The sequence below is a fragment of the Pipra filicauda genome, unplaced genomic scaffold (genome assembly GCF_003945595.2).
Source record: "Pipra filicauda isolate LSUMZ 115617 unplaced genomic scaffold, ASM394559v2 scaffold196_size3971931_pilon, whole genome shotgun sequence".
Lineage (NCBI taxonomy): Eukaryota > Metazoa > Chordata > Aves > Passeriformes > Pipridae > Pipra > Pipra filicauda.
The window spans coordinates 1,753,215-1,772,348 of NW_024104305.1; the positions used below are offsets into that span (position 1 = coordinate 1,753,215).

The window sequence follows — 19,134 nt, forward strand, 5'->3', positions numbered from 1 at the left end:
ACTGAGTCATCACCCTAAAATGCATACTAAATTTTTTTGACTAATACTTTAATTAAAGTGTCTCATGCTTAAACTTAGAATCAAAGTTATTCATATTAAAAAACATGGTTTGAAAAGTTTGTTGGTTTGGGATCAAGTTCTGATGAATGTAAATAATTCTTTTAAGTGCATTTACATGAGAATATTCTTAAAGAAAACATCAGCTTTCCCTTTTCTAACACTTCTGAAACATCATGTATCACTAGAAGCTACTTGTTTAGGAAGCAGTTCAGTCAGTGAACTTAGATGAATATTCTTTCATCTAAGAATACGCATGAAACATAAACATCATTATATTTTAAAATACAGTAAAGTCACAAGAGAGAAGGCTATTCATTGAAAAGTCAAGCATAAAATCCTCCCCGTTAAACGTAACAAGCTTACTGTACTATTAGGAAATACTTCAGTTTTGTTGTTGCATTCAACAATCACCACCAAGAGTACATGTATCTGTAAAACTTCTAGTCCAAGTGTCATTATAATCCTGAGACTAATAGATATTGATATTCTTAAACACATAGCCTTACAAACCTGGGATGCTGCCTTCTCAAAGCCATCTGGATTCAAAGATGGCATGATATGGATACGTGTGCTATGGATCAAGTTGATAATGGTATCATTTCCTTTCTGGTATTCATTACACAAGTACTGAGCCAAGAAGATGAGTAATTCCCTTCCAACAGCTTCATTCCCATGCATATTCCCAACATATTTAAATTCTGGTTCTCCTGCAAGAAAAAGCAAGAACATGTCTTAGAACAACATGTAAAAATCACCCATAGAGTGGATGACACAGCATACCTGAGATGTGGGTATGACTATTACTACAACTGGGTACAGTATTCCCAGAAGCAAACCTCCTTCAAAAAAGTGGATTTAGGTTCTTTTTCTAAACTCTGGCTTAACAAATGCTAATTAATATTCAGCTGTTTGTCAAAGTCAGAGAAAGACCATCAGAGTGTGCCAAAATAAATGCTAAGCACCAAACTTAACATTATTACTTTAATAGGAACTACTGAGATCTAATTCAATTGATGCCTCAATACTACAGAAGTATGTCTTGATTAGACAGTTTTTAAATATATAAACTGACACTAACAAAGCTTCTAATCTTTAATGATCCCTCCAAGAATAGGTTAAGCTTACTGCAATACACAGGCATTAAACTGCAATTCTTTCACAAAAGCATTACCAATGAACAGCTCTTGATCATAGTGATCCAAAAAATATTACTCAGCATATGTTTTGGATATTCAGTTCATATGTAATATGTATTCAATGTATATTCTCTATATAAAAAAGTCATCCAATATTCCCAATTGCTCATAAGTCTCATTCTCATGACCATGGACATAAAAATCACACAAGATATGTCTTATAGAGCTGTGAAGTATTTATCTTTTAAAAGACTACATTTTGGGCCCTAATTCTGAAGAGGTTTTAGTATACATGTAAATGATTGAATAAAATTAAAAGGAGTGTCCTGGAACTAAAATGAGAAATATGATATTTTCTGGGCTGAAGCCCCTTTTTCCTTATTCTTATTTTAAAATCTAGTTATGTTGTAACTGCTTTAATCAAACATTCAGCTGATTATATGCTCTGAATAGCCTTCAGCCACACTTTGTGATAGTCTTTAGCACTATTAGAGGGGCAAATTCAAGCCAGGAAGAGTGTTACACAAACAAGACCTAAGTAATTGCTAATCAAGCATGCAGTCGTATCTACTTACGACCCTTCAGTCTGTGCTTGTTAACCTTAATCCAGTGATTAGATGCTAGCAGACACAGTGCTATTAATACCGTGACTTCCTTTTCTTCCAGATAAATTGGGTTTGTACATACGGATTCATCCCTGAATTTTTTTGCTAGACAGGTTAAAAAGTTTTCTGGTTTCAGAGAAACAGTTTCATTTTATCTGATGGACACAAGGCAGTTACTGTGACTAAAACCCTCCATTTCCTCTTTTGGCATTGACATCCTATTTACTGTTTCTTCCTATCTGTTAATACCAGGGAATGCAAGAGGTTTAATCATATCAAGAGTAATCAGACCACACAATCAACTTGATCCCATGAAAACAGATGGATACTATATAATAAAATGTGCAGCACCGCACATCACATATACTTAGGATAGACATGCATATGTATATTGGCATGTTACTTATGGGAACAATGTTTCACAAGCTAACAGGCAACGCCGTTACTGCCATAAATATGAACACTGTTGCATTTTCCACTTGTGCCCTAGAACATCCCTAAGGAAGCCTGAGGGAGAAAGAATTTCTTCTGATTCCCCAACCTATGCATTAATCACCCACTTTTCTCACCCACTTGAATTTTACAGGCCTGGCTCAAGTGAATAAAGAGAAACAGATGCTTCCCATACCGTATTACTTGGCCTCCTCCCCAAAGAATCGTTAACAGTGTTAGAAGGGTTCATGAAAAGTCACACAGGGTCTATGGTGAGCCAAGAGTACAGCCTCATGACAGCATATCTTCAGTGGTAATGACCCATCCCCAATGAGCAAGGAGGTCAGGAAGAGGTAACAAGTCACTGGAAATATAGAAAGTGTTTCCTATGAAAAATGATTGAAGACATCAACCCTATTTTCCTTAGGAAGACTAATAAGGGACAGTCAAATATACCAATCATTATGGCATAGAGGGCTTGGTCAGGAAAACAAGAGAGCAATTTTTAGTGAAAGAGAACACTGACCGTTTTTAGAGCGATAAAGAAAAATTACATTACTCATAACACAAAGTGCGAAACCAGTATTCAAAGAATCCTCTTGGCAGTGAGGTGTCAGCGAAACTCCAAGTTTCCAAACTCCAAGCACACTAAGAGTTGAAGAAACAATCTAAAAGCAAATGCAAAAGGAATGAAAATGGAAAGATAACAGAGCGCTGAATAACAGCCCTGCCTCAAAACATAACCTGTGTTTATATTTTAGCTCCCTTGGGCATTTTCTTATCCTTGTCTCTGAAGGAAAGAAACCCATTTCTTATCAATCCTCTGACCACAGAGAACAAGGCTGCCTGGACCACATTTGTGGGATCTCTTCTCTGCCAGCCCCCAGCCCTGCCCATTTTCTTAATTCTAGGCACAGCAACAAAAGAAACACTGGCTTTCTGCTCAATATGAGTAGGTATTAAATTTCATACTTTATCTAAGAATCTTAGGAAAACTCAGTCATTTTAACAGTGTAACTCACATCTAACAGAACAATGGGAAAAATAAGTCTCACTTCCACATTTTGCAGCTGCCACATGGAAAACAAATTTTTACTGTTTATTTCAGCAAAAACAAATTAATGTCACAAACTAGCTGGGGGGGGGGGGGAATTAGCAGTCCACTCACTACTTGTTCATACCCATTATGAGCAAAGAAAATCAGGGAATCCATTCTGGAAAAGGAGACAATGGTGACGAAGTCATTAGTTGTCACCACAGTGCCCCAAAAAAGCCGAGGGAGTTTCCACAGGCTACTATCTGCTGATACATCTTTGCAGTTAATGAAGCCCTTAATTTGCATTTACATTGCTGTCTGCCTTGTTAGAGTAAAAACTGCAACTCAGGGTGTACCTTCTGGGGACCTTCTTTTTATTATTTTTTTTTCAAGTCACTCCTGCCTAAACTCTTTCCTAATCCTCTCTTTCTCTACGGCAATGAAGTCCGAACCGAAGGGCAGACCGCTGAGGCCAACAGTAAAATGCCCATCACTCTGTTGGCTGAGTTAAGCAAGCTCAGCTGCCTGAGTTTTAGTGAATGACTCTGGAATGCAGCCAGCATCCCAGACCCACTACTGCACCCAAAGAAATCATCACCACCTCCTCCTCCACTATTGCACAGGCTAACATAGATACCTCAAACGCCAAGGATGGCATCCATCAGGTCATTCAGCCTTAACACTTTATGGCTTCCCTGGCCTATTCATAGAATATATCCTGCCACACCACTTCTACAAGTTTCAGCCTTCTCTGGAAAACAGCCCAGCCCATGGAGAAAACAGCCTCTGGGTCACCTGTTGCCAGCATGCTACTTAGCTAGAGGAAGAGCTGCTCTTCCCATTAATCCTTCATGAACCATTTAATGCAGGTCTCAATCACCCTTCATAAGGTTCTGCAGCTGCAATTGCCTCATAGAATTGTTTGGGTTTTTTTTATTAAAAGACTCTGTAAAAGTCAATTTGATGAAGAATTTTTAAACAGTTGTTTCAAACAAGTAGAAAAACTTCTGTTCCACTGCAGAACTGGAGGTAGCTTTAAGGAAGAAGCTTAAAGAAATATAACTGGCTTTTCTCATCTATTTGACCCTCACAAAAAAAAAAAAAAAAGTAAAATTGTTTAGATGGATTCCCACGGTGCAAGATATAATAAACACAAAGGAGCTTTTACATTGAGTGAATATTCAAAATTCTTCTTTAATGAATTTTATTAATTTTCTGATAGCATATCTTGACAAACAATAATCTCTCATTCACAATAGCAAAAGTAAGTCTTGCAAACAATGTATGACATTATATATACTTACACCTAATTTCAGCTCAGATACAGAGGTTTGCGATAATGAATGAATCAGCGGATACTAACATAAGAAATGAAATGTAGCGATCAAGTTTATAAATATCTTAGTATCTCTGGTGAAACCTAAGCCATGACATCATTATGGCTTTTAGAAAGCTTTTACATCCCTCTTAAATTGACTGTGTGGTACATTACAACCTGATAAACGATTGAGGAAAAAAGTGTTTTAAAATGTCGTGCTTTTCTGGTGCCTGACAAACATGGTGAATGTCATCATTCGCTTCTGCAGTTACTGTCAGCAAAGGTCTTCTACAGTTTCCTAGGAACAGCATGTACATCATTAATGCCAGACAGGCCATCCAATTAACTGTGACTAACGACTGCCATTTTCAGGTCAGGCTGTATTTGTACAGTAAAGAGTAATTTTCTAAAATGTAGGGACAAAAACTTTAGCACATACTAATTATATATATCATGAGTTAAGGCAATGTCATGCCACTAGTCATGGTCTAATGTCAATCAGTTAGCGTTACTGCACAATATTTCAGTCATGGAAGTGCAAACCATGTGGGGCAAAAACAATTAACTACTGTGAAGTTTAAGTGCTTAATAAACTGTTTTGCAAACCAGCCTCAAATACCCTTAGAATTTAAGTCCTTCTGCTTTCCTGTATTTCTTATGGAAAAGCCTGCAACATTCCTGAAATAACAGACTTCGTGTTTCTGATTATTTACAGTTGCTTGTCATTTTTAATATAGTAACCAGTAAAGTTCTCTTGTAGATAAATGGCATATGAAATCTCAGAACCCTCGCTGGCAAGAAGTTCATTCATTAAATGTTATTGAAGACTTTCTTATGCTCCACATTTTTATTCGTATTTTAAAGAAAAAGAAATTCTCTGGAGTTCAACTACATGGAAAACCAAAGATTATAAAATGGGTTTCTACTCTGAATATGAAAAAAGAGAGGAAAAGAAGAAAATACATGGGGATGTGAGATAGGAAAGTGAACTAATTAGAAAATTTAGATTTTAGACACTCTGTAAACCAAATGTCTTGAATCTGCCTCAAAATCTTCACAATTTGTACAAAAATGGCATTGAAAGAGGGAGCTGCAATGCAGTATTAGTTTCTAAATCACTGTAGAGGCCTGCTATGATTTTAGGACAACTTCTACTAAGACAGTAGCATTGGTCTAACCTTGTTGAAAGGGAAACTACTGGAAGTCTCACATGTGGCTTACATGAAAGCATAAACCGGTCAACATTGAAGGCCTTTGAAAAACCTAATATTTCACTTTCTTGCCATTAACTGCTAGAAAATACACTGAGAAGAAAACAAGGCAAAAGAAAATTAGGGATATTTTGGCAACTTCCCGTTTTAAAAAAAAAAAGGCATAATTTTTAACAGCTATGATTCAAGAGCAGTTTCAAGCTCTTTCTGGAAATTTTCACTACTGCTTAAAATCAAAGTTAACAACAAATTCTGTACAATGCGTTAAACTCGGAGTGAAAGCTCACAAACAGCAGCTGTTTCTGCTGGCCTTGATGTGTACAAATTAAGATGCAACCTCCATTCTACTGAGTACAAAGTCTGTCAGTTGGGCTTCAAACTAGGATCTTATGTGACTTTGCATTGGAAATTAAATTCTCCAGATAGATTACCTCATGCCCAAGACAGCTATTTCCACCAGAAAGGTTCTGCATGACTCAGTGTTTTCTCCAGGTTTCCAACAGCCCACTCTCACCCCAGCAGCTACAGGACTTGGCACAGCCTCCCACAAGAAGCGGGCAAAGCATCTGCTCGGTTCCTGCAGTTCCCACCTACAGCTCTTTGCTGGCACATCCCTGTGATCTTTCCACAACATACTGCACTTACACTGAAGTGTTGCACAGTGTAGCACTGCATCCAGCATTTTGGGAAAAGCCCACCTGCCTTACCACAGAGTACAACAATTTTTGCCTACTAGACTGGTGTTACTGTGCACAAACTGATGGTTTTATCCAATACAGGTGGTGATGATTCTTTAAATCATAATACATCTCTTGTAAAGCAAAACAAGTTTACTTATTTAATCAAAACCTTTTAACTTAATAAGAAACATGGAAATGTGATATGCATAAAACCCTCATCTTATGTAAATGTGTTAAAAAGCCCTCTCAAGTTCAAAGCACATTTTAAAAATCATCAGAATTCTAGAAGCAACAAATAACCATCTGTATATACAACTGGGTTAACCAAATTAGTTTTACAATAAATTGCATTTTTCATGCCCTCAGAAAACTGAATAGGACTTTGCATTTACAGAATTTGTTACAGTGTTACAGCAGCAAGTATTGTTAGCTCAGCACTGAAGATGAGGTTCCTAAGAAAACAAACATGAAATTGCTTTTCACCCTTACCAATCTGTGAACCACCCTTACTAGTCTGTGGCACAGTAGGAGACAGGGGTTTTTTACCTACCAGTTTTTGGTCTCACTGCTTGGAAAAAATACGGACCAAAATGTACCCTGAGATTCTTCAGTACTGGCAGTACAGAGATGTCACGAGTAACTCTATGTCTGCCCTGATGCTGGCTGTGGGATGTAAGAGATTCAATTCATGTCTTCCACCGTACTCAGTAAGAGAGGAGAATTTTCCATTTATAACAGTGTATGACCAAGTGAATTTTCATTTCAAAAGGACTCGCTGTATCCTTCAAGTTTTGGTTGGCAAATAGAGCAAAGATTATTTTTTTTCAATCCATCAATTCATCAGCAGAATAGACCTGATTAAAAGAAAGTTGATACATAATTTAGACATGTATTTATGATGGTTCCTCATCAAGTTCGCTTAACAAGTTTTCTCTCTTCAGCAAACTCTAGAATCAGCTTTTTCACTTCAACTATGAAAGTACTTGCCAGCCATCAGAACACTTCAAAAGGACTGAGCTCAACTAGCTCACTCCTTTTGCATGTAACAAATATACAGAAAATTTCAAAGCTAACTAGTTCAAACGCCTGCTGCCATCAGGAGACACATCCTCATTTCAAAAAGAAAAGAAATAGAAATCAAAGGGAAAAAAAAATACAGCTAAATTCCAGACTCTGAAATCAAAGAACTGGGTAGAAATGCTGGATGAATATGGTGAAGAAACAACAGTAAGGCTCTCCCTTATTACTGGAAACAAAGAAAAAGTCAATGAAAACATGTAAATAATTCCTTTCCAGTAAGTTATACAGGCCTGATTAAACACTGCTTGTAGATTTAGATTAGATATCAGGAAGAAATTCTTTACTGTGCAGGTGGTGAGGCACTGGAACAAGTTGGCCAGAGAAGGTGGGGATGCCCCATCCCTAGAAGTGTTCAAAGTCAGGTTGGATGGGGCTTTCAGCAACCTGGTCCAGAGTGTCCATATGTCCTTGCCCACATGGGGGGGTGGAACTACATGACTTTAAGTCCCTTCAAACTCAAACCATTCTATGAGTCCCTCTGCCAAATGGGTGGCCAAAAGCACAGAAGTACAGACATGAGCTTGTGTGGTGGCAGTTTCCAGGCTGGAAATGATGGGCAGCAGTGCCCACAGCAGAAAGCAAATCTGAAAAGGGCTGAGAAAGTAAAGTCAGGCCAGGGCTCCTGGCTCCTCCTCTGTAGCATCAAGCCCCAGAACTCGCTGCAGGGCCATGTTTCAGCAGGAAAGCAAGCTTGGGTAGCGTTTGGGGCTCACTGCCTTGGGCCCTGGGCTGTACCAGTATGTGCAAGGGAAGCACACTCAAGGAATTCGCCTTCACCCAGCAAAATTCTTTGTATTGTTCTCTCCGCAGAGGAGAGCTATTTCTGACTGAAAAGTATTACAATTTGTGTCACAAGGACATTCTGGGTCCTTGGGAAATATACTTTTTGTGCTTAAGGATCTAGGAATAACTAGTGGTAAACCTTCACACTTCCTCCTTTGATTTCCAGGAGCCTTTCTGAGGCATTGCAGTGGCACTTGTTACTCCACCAAGGCTACTCGTACTGGATGTTCCTTCTTTATTGGTAACTGGAAAATTCTTTTATTCCACTGCTATTTTGTCACAATCTGACACTGTGTGAAAAAATGTGTGGGCTGCAGATCTGTGATTCACACAGATGATGCTGAAGTGCACTGGTCATTGCTAACAGATGGAAAGGGTTAAAATCTCCCCATAAACAAACATCTGTATCAAGTCCATAGTGTAGACAGCAGGCTACAGAATAAGAGTTTGTTTTGCACTGGCATATTTATATAGCTCTCCCTGCTTGATGAGCCCTAATATTTATTGAGCTTAGCTTCTGTGATTATTGGTCATAGAGTTTACAGAAAGTGTTATAAAGTGGTCTTTTAAAAAAATGACAGTAAGAAAGACAAAGGCAAACTGCAAAAGCAATTTTGCAGTTAATTTACTCCTTTGTGGAAAAAAATATGAAATATTGTGATGACTAAAAGAGGACACCATTTACGTCAGAACACAACCAACATGATTTACGTCAATATTCTCAGAAACCAACAAATACTCAAGTGGATTCTTTTTTTCTTAAAAATTATTTTACTATCACCCTTTTTAACAGCAGAGTTCCATCATTTTAGATGACAGGTGATGGTTGTTGATTGTTTGTTTGTTTTCCCAGAAAAAATACAGCTACATTGTAGGCTTAAAAACACGGCAAACTCTGTGAAACCCTGATTAAAAAGTGTCTTACTGAAATCTGTTCTTCTGCTGCACTTCATCTCCAGCCTGATTTTAGCAGCTAATGCTCTCTCAAGTCTCTCAAGTGCATTTAAGGTACTAATGCTATCTGATAACCAGCAGTAAATCTCAACTGTACTTGTTCTTGAGATTGCAATGGTTAAATCAGGTCAGTACGAAATAGAAGAAAATAAAGGTTAAATGGGTAGACAGTGATCAAGATCGGTAGACCAACACTACATATCCAAATTGCAACACTGGCTTCAGAATTTTTCAATGGTATATAAAATTCTAAATAAAAATTGGTGTTGTACCTTAATGACTTATTTGTAGTTGGCTTAGGTAGAAATGCAGACCTGGATGCTTGGAGGAGGTCTATCTCTTCACAGTCACATATATTTGAAATAGAGATACCCTTTAGAAAATGTTTCCCATACCACCTTACAGATTAAAAAGAAAAAAAAGAGGTGATTATTATTCCTAGCAACACAGTACAGGGAGAGAAAGCTAAACTGGTGCAGAGGCTAATAAAATCAAGCTTCATGCGTAAGAGGAAGAAGTGAATCATAACAGCTTGCTGACTCAAGAATAATGATGGAGATAACTGAACCAGACAAATTCTTTGTCTCAATAGCAGATGGGAGTGTATCCATAAGGCTTTCAAAAGATGTTTTGCCTTTAAATGAGGAAACTCCAGACAAAAATCCCATATGGACACTGACCCTGACACTGCAAACCACAGCACAGCTGTATTAGCTGCAAGACACAGAACACCCTTCATAAGATAGAAATAAATGGTTAACAAAAAAATCTGTAATGGCTTTTAGGTCTGCCCAAAAGCATACATCCTAGTGTCCTAAAAACAGACAGATTTTTTTTCTTATATAGGGAACAAATGTAATGGTTGGTATCTTCTCAGCTTTTCTCAGAGCTTCCACTGGGTTTTTCCTCCAAAGAGTAGTAAGACAGTTCCGCATTTAGAGAAAGGATATGGTACATATGGTCTCAGTCAAGAACAACAGAAAGTGCAATCCTGACCTTGAACAGCACCTGTAAGGGCAGAAAGTCAAATGGAAGCTGAGCGACTTCATATTTTATAATGAGCTCTACGTATGACAATAGACCTATGTGCAATTTGGTATAAAATGAACCTACCTAGAGTTTATTCTAAGTGCAAGCAGAAAGGTTAGTTCCAAGTAACAAGGCACATTCCTCACAAAGGGCAAATAATAGCCAAGCACATTAACGGGCCATACCAGCAGGGTCAGAAATCAAGGATTAATTCCTAGCACTGTCTAATTACTGTTTCCTCTGAGCAATACAAAAAACTACAGCAAATACATCTTTTGTTGTCCCTTTCATCTCACTTGAAACTTACTTTCTCTTTTATGGCACTAGCAGTACATCAGACAAGCTCTTTTCTGACAATTTGGGAGAAAATATCATATAAGTGAAAATGTACATCTTATCCAAGGACAAATACCTGCACTAATAGAAGTCCAAGGGACTTTTTTTACTGCTATCAGAAGTATCTGGCATCAGTCTGAGCATTTGTACCATGATTCCTGTGTAGTCATTTATATTTTTTACTAAGTGTAATAAAACACTAGGAGCTGAAATATGTTGCCACACTTCTGTAATTCAGACCAATATTAAAGCACTGAAACCAAGAGGAAAACCACACCCTACCTTCCAGATTTATTGCATTTTATTTCAATTTTATGCATGTATAGAGAGCTGGCAAGGTATAATGAAGAGGTATAATAAAGTCTGGCACTTTTTTAAAAGCTGGATTTATGCATTTTGTACCTTTATTTATTCAAAATATTCTGAGGTTCATGAAATTACTTTTCTCATAACATACTATCATTCTTCATGGCCAGAGACCTCGTGAAGTAGCTAACTAGCCAGCCTGCAGAAGAGAGCATAACTCAGCCAAAAGGCACCTCCTGAGAAAACCTACAGCAATATTCTCACTTGGAGCTTCAAGGTATTTGGGATATTTTGCGAAGAAAAACTTCTCTAATGAAGAAAAAATGGAACATAGGAAATAATAATGCCAATTGAATAGGAAGATGATGTGGTTGGTGCCTGATCCACTATGCATCTGTTGAGCTCTTAATTCAAGAATAGTAATTCAACAAACAAGAGGAATAGTACTGAGTAATGTGGATGCAAAATCTTTTCTAACTGTATACAGGTATTTCCTTACCATTGTGTATGTACGTGGACAGGTACATCTTACAGAAAAGCACGAACATCCCTCATAGAGAGACTCAGGCACCGAGAAGGTCATCCCCAGGTCATGAAAATTATTTTCATTTGTTTCTTTTTGCTAACATCTTCTTAGATCTAAAGCATACTTCTAATTTTAACTAAAGAAATTGCATTTGCAGATACTCAAAATCATAAGAAAAGACAGATTTGGCACAGTTCACAAACAAAATCAAAACCACATGACTTCAAGGGAGAGAGAGAAACTGAACTTTTTGGGAGGTGACCCAGTATTCCCCATCTTTATTAACCCTGTTACACCTTACAATTCAGTAGTTCATTCTTATTTAATCGAATAATCTGAAAGAAAAAGCTTTTTATGAAATGATTATATATTTGCATTAAAAGACAAACTTAAAGCTGCTTAGATTGTTTCATAAAATATTAGCTAACCGCTCTTTGCCACATTTTCTATTTTTTTTTTATATGTACTTAACTTTTTCTTTCATCCTAGTTTTAACTTTTATGATCACAGTGTCACAACTGCCAAAAACATCTTTCACTGTATTTTTCCCAACAGTCTGCTGAACCATACAGAAAAAAGAAATAGTTACAAAACATAACTAATATAAAAAATTGTGTTCAGATTTTAGGAACATGGAAATGGGAAAGTAAAGGGACTTGCAGATTACCACACTGTCCATTAAAACCGCACCTAATAAAAGGCAACAAATTTGGTAAAGCGCAGTCAGCCCATATAACTCACGAAGCCATGCTACTAACCCAGCAGGAAGGAACTATACTTTTCTCCCCAAACAACCCACTGATATTTGAGCTGCTCTTCTAACCATAAAGACTTTTGTATGTATACAATAAAGACATTTTCCCTTTTAACTTCACTAGTAGCAAAAACTACCACTGAAATTGCCTTTAGAGCTCATTTTTTCTTTTCCCTTTATGTAGGACTTGAACCATTAAACATGTACTTACCTTCAGCATATTAGTGTCAGAGGGGTTAGTCTGAAGTATGAAGTCAAGCACATGTTCACGAGTTTGCCAGAATGAGGCATTACAGACTCAAGCAAAAGCAACTTTCATCAGAGACTTTCCACTGACTTGTGTAAATTCTCCATCAAGTCTTTATTTCTGAGAAGTTTCTTTCTGGATGTAATTTTTCTATATTTGGGTTCTATCCACATTTAACAAACTTTTTTTTAAGCAAGTCTTTTCACATACTTATAATTTATCTGAGGATAAAAAAATACAGGTCCTAATAAGACAATTTTTTCCAAAGATATTTTCTTTGTACTTGTGTTAACCCAGAAAAAATAATTTTTTCATACTAAAATTCTCCAGGCGGCTCATTTTCCCTGAGGCCTACTCTTCAAACCAGATATGAACCAACAGATTCAAAAAGGCTTGACAACTCCATCTTGTAGTGTGAAATTTAGAATCCTGACACTATTTGAAAAGCTACTAGAAAAAGTGCACATAAAGTATCAGTGTTGGGCACATGGTTGTAGTGGGGTGTTGGTGATTAACTGTCTGCTGGGCAGACTTCACCTGGTAACCAACCATAGGCTGGACACGGAGGTTAGTACAACATTAAGCCTCTTATCTCTTCTTTTGCTTAAAAAGGAAGACAGACAGTAAAATTGCATCTATATTATACTATCCTATGGTAAGACAACTATTTCAAACTCTTTAATGTTAGAGAGTTACACTTTTTTTACAGAGGGAAATTAAAGCAGTCCTTAGTTATCAGGCTATGCTGGGAACAAATGCATTCCAGGATCTCAGGGTAAGCTTTATGTAGCCCGCTGGACATGGTAGTCTAGTATTTAATCCCATGAAAGCAACAAACTCAAAACCAAAGTATGCTCATAAAACATTTCACATTGGGAACAATGCTGTTAGCACATCTTGCACTATTCAGAAGGCCCCATTAGATCTAAATAATCAACAAAGGAAGCAGGATAGAAGGGCAAACCTAAACGTTTTGTGGCAAGAAGAAAAAAAAAAAATCCAAGAGATAAATTCAGGAACTGCAAGGGTTTCCTGACTAGGAACAGCTCCCAGACTTCCATTGAGATGTTGTTCTGTCACGGCTGCATAATTTATAAACTATCAAACTAAAACATAACACTGTGTAACGTAGGAAACCAGACATTATCAGGCTTTCTGAGCTATGTATTATACACGCCTGCTATGAGCATTTCATGCTTTGGCTTACAGCTCTTTCAACCAGGCAAAAATAGTCTGAGCATGACATTTTTTCGCAGAAAAAGAAAGGCTCCTATTTTAAATTGTTTGTCAATGGTGAGTGGCTTGAGTGTTATACAGATATATGAAAAATCTATACAGTTTACTGTACTGATCACTCAACAATGGGCATTAAAAAAAAACCAACCAAAAAAAAAAAAAAAAACAAAAAAAAAAAAAAAAAAGCCTTGCCAAAAACCCAACACATCAGTCAGAGCTGACAGACCCTCCTTCCCAACAAGTACACTAACGATTATAAGGGATAGTCAGAGTGCAGAAAGCAATTCTGGGATCTTACCCATGATTTACTCTAAGCTGCCACTCCATTAGTGCAAGACTTCCCATATAAGCATTAATACTACTATCATGAAGCCTGTAACAGCCTCCGTGATAGGACAGACACCAGTCTGCCACCACGGAACAAAGACTGTACCTGCTCTCAGAGCATTTGCTATCTAAGCAAAAGAAGAAAAGAGAATAGAAGCATATGGCAAGCACAGGACAGGCAATGATCTTAACAAAGATCTCCTTAACCCCTTTTTCTCCCTTATCTTTAAGAACAGCTGTGACAAAAGTAAATATTTAAGGAGAGATCTGAGGAAGGATATCAATCATTGCCTCTGACACTGTTGTGGGGAAGTTGTTTGCTATCAAAGATGTCACAAGAGCAAGTGCAAGAAAGGTGGTTTGAAAATTTGCTCACTGGACAACAGAAGTGATCATTATTGGCTCAGAAGTGCAAATTAGTATTTTAACTAACCTTACTCTGAGGTTTTAACATTTACCAATGTTTTGTCTGTTAATGTTTCAACAGCAAAAATATTGAGTACCAATCCTAAATGATGCTACAAGTCTTTGGAATCAAAGAAACGTCCAAAATAGGCAGAATAAGCAACATTCACTTCAAGTAGACAACAGAATATGACTACATTTTTTCTTCAGGAACAGTTCAAAATGAAGAACCAGACAGAATAATGTAAGAAAAGCAAGACTGAACAAAATGAATATCAGTTCACTGCAGGGTTATTATAAAAGCAAGTGAATACTGGCAGAGAAAAAAAAAATATGTAACACTACTTATTACATTGTATTTTTTCCTGAGTATATTGCTACTATGGTTCCAATAAAAAAAATAAATTTAAGAGTATTATAACATTCTTGAAAGTCTTGTCAGCTGTACTGCAGAGCACTTTCTCCATGGATTTTTCACTACAGAAATATCCTAACAGATGTGATTTCAGTATCGCATTAATGTGCATGAGAGAAAGCAGGATGATGTGTGATGTTCAGCTGCTATTTGCTTATCACTGGGCTTTACAGATACGTGTTTCTATTTAAAAGAAGGAAGGAAATGTGCTATCTTATGCTTTTATTTTAGGATTGCTGAATTGGGATTACACTCACACAAATCCACCTACAAAGGAAAACACAAGTTTTATGAAAACAATGTCACACCTAGTGAATATAATACCTTTCAGGTAAATTATACAAAACTAGGGAAGAGACTGCAATTTCATTACGCCCTCCATGTATAGGTTCATTTAAATCCCATGAACAGTCTAAATCTCAACATAAAAGAGTGAAAGACAGTTAATTTTTTAATCGGTTAAGTGAAGAAGCCAAAGAAGCTGCCAGGGTCTACATGGAAATTTTGTATTCTCCTCCTGCCAGATTTTGCTCTAAAGCATCCTTCTATGTTTATCTGTTTATTTTTAAATAACTAACTCCTGACAGCCTTTGTCCCTCGTCTGATGAACCTTCCAGTAAATTTTTCTTTATCACTTTGACCTCTATAACAATTCCTTGCACTGAGCTACTCGATACTCATATGTCAGTTGATGTAGGTTTCTCATTGCCATCTTCTTTTGCTTCTTCTTTTATTTATAATCTGCAAAACATCTTCCAGTTCTACAGAAGCACCCTGTCTTGGGGATAAAAAGGGAGACACAAGAGCATGAAAGAGATGTCTGCACTGCCTTTCACAGCTCAGCTCCAGACCTGAACCAAGGTTTCAGGATGCGGTTGGCTGAGCCAGGAATGGCCACGCTGCTTAAAGGGGCACACTCAAGTGTGACACTATAGAGTGCCTGAATTGGCTGTCATGCCCCCGAGGAATCTAAGAAAGGTAACAATCACAACCAGGTGAAATTTTGCAGCTTGACAACATAGTACCATCAGCAGAAAAAAGCAGATTTGTTCTTCACAGTCGCTCACTGTGGCTTATATGGATTGAAATACTCTCCTCCCACAGAGTCTGTAGGCCTTTTCCCTCAACTCTATTTCTCTTACAAAGTGGAAATCCTATCTAGAACTAGACAAAGTTTCTTTTACCCACAAGTGAATGAGTTAGGAGACTGCAAGCATCCTGGAGAGCCAACATTCAAGCAACTGTCAAAGGCAATGGTCCACACCAAAACAATTTCATTTTTAAAGTGAATCTGGCTGTTAAATTTATCAATAAGAGAGTAAATGCTGATATTCAAATGTATTGTGACAGTTTGTATTCACACCTTTGCTAATACAAAAATCAGAATGTTATGGTTCCTCTTTGAGCCTGCAAACTCAAAAAGCACTTCTGGCTTTAATGAAGGGTTGGAAACCTTAATTCATTAAAAAAATAACATTCTACAGAATATAAAATATTTTAGCCGATCTGAGATTTGACAAAACAGTGTCAAACCTCGTTACTCCAAATCCTGTGCCAAACTGTCTACAAACTGAAGACAGATTATTTTCTGAAGTAATCACACTACAATTCAATACCGCACTTAAACATGTTTCTGATAGTGAGCAGAAAAGTAGCCTGAAATAAGTTTAAAGAGCTGCCATAAAGATCACCATACTGGTTCACAACAGTGATTTATTTATTTGTGTATTTATTCTAACTTCAATACCCACTTTTTAATAAAAGGAGGGCCCAGATGTCTGAAAGTGCAAAACCTCAACACTTCAAATGTATAAGCACATATGAAAGAAGTATGTGTTAAGACTTAGATAAATAACATTTTCCATTTTTTTTCCATTTCTTTTTTCCATTACATGTGGTGCTAGCTGTACTATTTCATACAGGAAGACAATTTTGCTCTTAAAAAGTTTTCTGAGCTGGACTTTTTTATGATTTAGTTTGGTGGGTTTACTCTTGCAGTTCTGTGGTATGGGATTCCTCTATCACTCCTAGATTTGACTGCAACTAGTTATAAAGGAATAACAGACAACAGTATGGACAGACAAATGTGGGTGGCAGCAAACCACAGAAGCAGCCACTACTGTTCTAATGAGCACCACGTAACACAGATGTGCATCCCACAAATAATTCACTCTGAAGATACACTACCTTCAGTGACACTGTACATTTCAAAGGTCTAAAGAGACATGAGAGATTCCATTCAGAGCACATGTTCTGCTAGATGTACTTTTTTCTGTCCAATATAGGAAACTGAGATTTTACTTTGGCATCAGTATTCTATGCCTGGGGATACTTAAACCACCACATTTTGCTGGCACAAATTCCTAATGCTATTTTTTTCTTACACAAACCTTGATGCAGGTAATTTCAAAGAATTGTTCTGGAAGCAGAGTCCTGGGTAGCAGACCAAGCTAAACTCCATTTCTTCTTAAGTTCAAATCTCTCTACTGAATCTATATACCACAAAAATTAACCACAAAACAATGAAACAAGGCAAAAGCATCCTATCAAGGTTTACATAGCAGCTATAAATCCTACTTTACATCACAGTGTACACAAACTTCATTTCATACCATATGGGCTTGAAGAGGGTATAGAAAAATAAGCTTTTTTTCCTTTAAAAATTTTAAGGTGATGGTACTGTATGGTACTTTGATCACCCTATGTCCCATATATAAGGTGTTGCATTAAGACAAAGTGTGTTTCTTCCAAGAACTTCCAAGTACTCGTCTTCATTCAGAAACACTTGTGCATTTTTAATTTATCTTAATATTTAGAGAATGTTAGAAATAGAAGAGAGAGAGGCATATTTAAACTATGTTGGAAGATAAGTAAAGAACAAAGTTTTAAAAAATGAAGAAAACACTTAATACATGCTAAGATTTTCATCTGGAAATCACTGTGGAAATAAAAATCCTGCTGTGCTTCTGTAGCACTTACATGTCCTTCATTTTGAGAAACAGGAGGCCAGGATTTTCTGAGGTTAAAATACAATACAGAAGGTAATCCCTTTCCACCTAGTCAAAATATTTCAAAAGTTATTGTGGACTTAAGGGTGAGTTAAGAGCTAAGCTGCCATAAGAGGTCAATTAATAAAGGCAATTATAGAGAAGAATAAGAGACCAGTATAAGCTACCCTAGGCAGACAGTAGGATGAAATATGAAATAATATCCCACGTAAGCCTCTGAAAGGAACAAGCTCAGTTCTGCTGCAAGGCTTGTAAGTGAACAAAGGCAGTCTCACAATATCACAGTGGCTGGAAAACAGCACTTTGAAATTCAGTCACTTGCCCAGAAGGCTCTCCCATGATTCAAAGTGATGTTTTGGAGGGCAGCAAAGAAATGCTTCTAAGAAATTGAAGTCCGCTAAAGTAAAGGGTGAGTGAGGAGGAAGCTTCACTGTGGGACCTAAGAAGAGGGAGAACAACAGGGAGAAAGTGTAAACCTGGTAGCCTGAGCTCAAGCAATGCCTTTTTCTGAGGTACCAGATGCTGAGCCACACAGCCCTCAAACAAGCAGTGCCTCAGCGCTGCATGTTCCTGAAGGTGGGACACAGACCAGTTCACTCCAAGTGCCACGCTCAGACTCAGAGATAGGCAGCACTGGGCCACCAAGTTCATGTTTCCATGGCCTTGCTATAAGCTAACAACCAGCTTTCATCATCATTCACCCTGTGAGATCACACCACCTGGACCATCCTGCTGTTTTCACATTATCTAAAACTGCAACTCATGCTAGTAATAAGGACAAAAAGGGGAGGAGGGGGAAGTCTTCATTGGTTTCTCATGCCACAGACCTAACAAGGTCAACTGGCACTGGCCTAAGAACAAGCAGAGAGGGAACAATTCTGGGGATTTGTTCATATTTGTTTTCATAATGTAACTTTCTAACTTGAATGTTACTACATTTTTTCCTGTCTTTTTTTTATATGATTATTTTCTTACTTCATGTCTTTATCTTCTTGTCATAAACCATCTCCTCACTATTAAGTTTGCACAGTTTATTACTTTCTCTCTAATGAGAGACACTGAATAGTAGTTTCCATCCATAACCTCACCACTGCTTAATCTTAATCTTTGCACTTTGCTTTCTACACATCCACCCTGAAAAATATTCCATGTGGCACAGTAATAGCATCTATTCACTGGAGACATGTTGGACACCCAAGGCAGCAGCAGCTATGTGCCCCGGGTTACTGCCAAACTAATATATTTGCATT

The 19,134-nt window shown here is 37.4% G+C and overlaps 1 protein-coding gene across 1 annotated transcript in view; it reads right to left on the reverse strand.

The window, feature by feature from the left end:
* CPE (carboxypeptidase E) overlaps positions 1-19,134 on the reverse strand; it is a 57,029-nt gene that overhangs the window by 18,586 nt on the left and 19,309 nt on the right. The window contains exon 2 of the mRNA XM_027745742.2: positions 571-767. Within this exon, the coding sequence (XP_027601543.1) occupies positions 571-767 (197 nt within the window). The remainder of the gene's footprint in view (positions 1-570; positions 768-19,134) is intronic.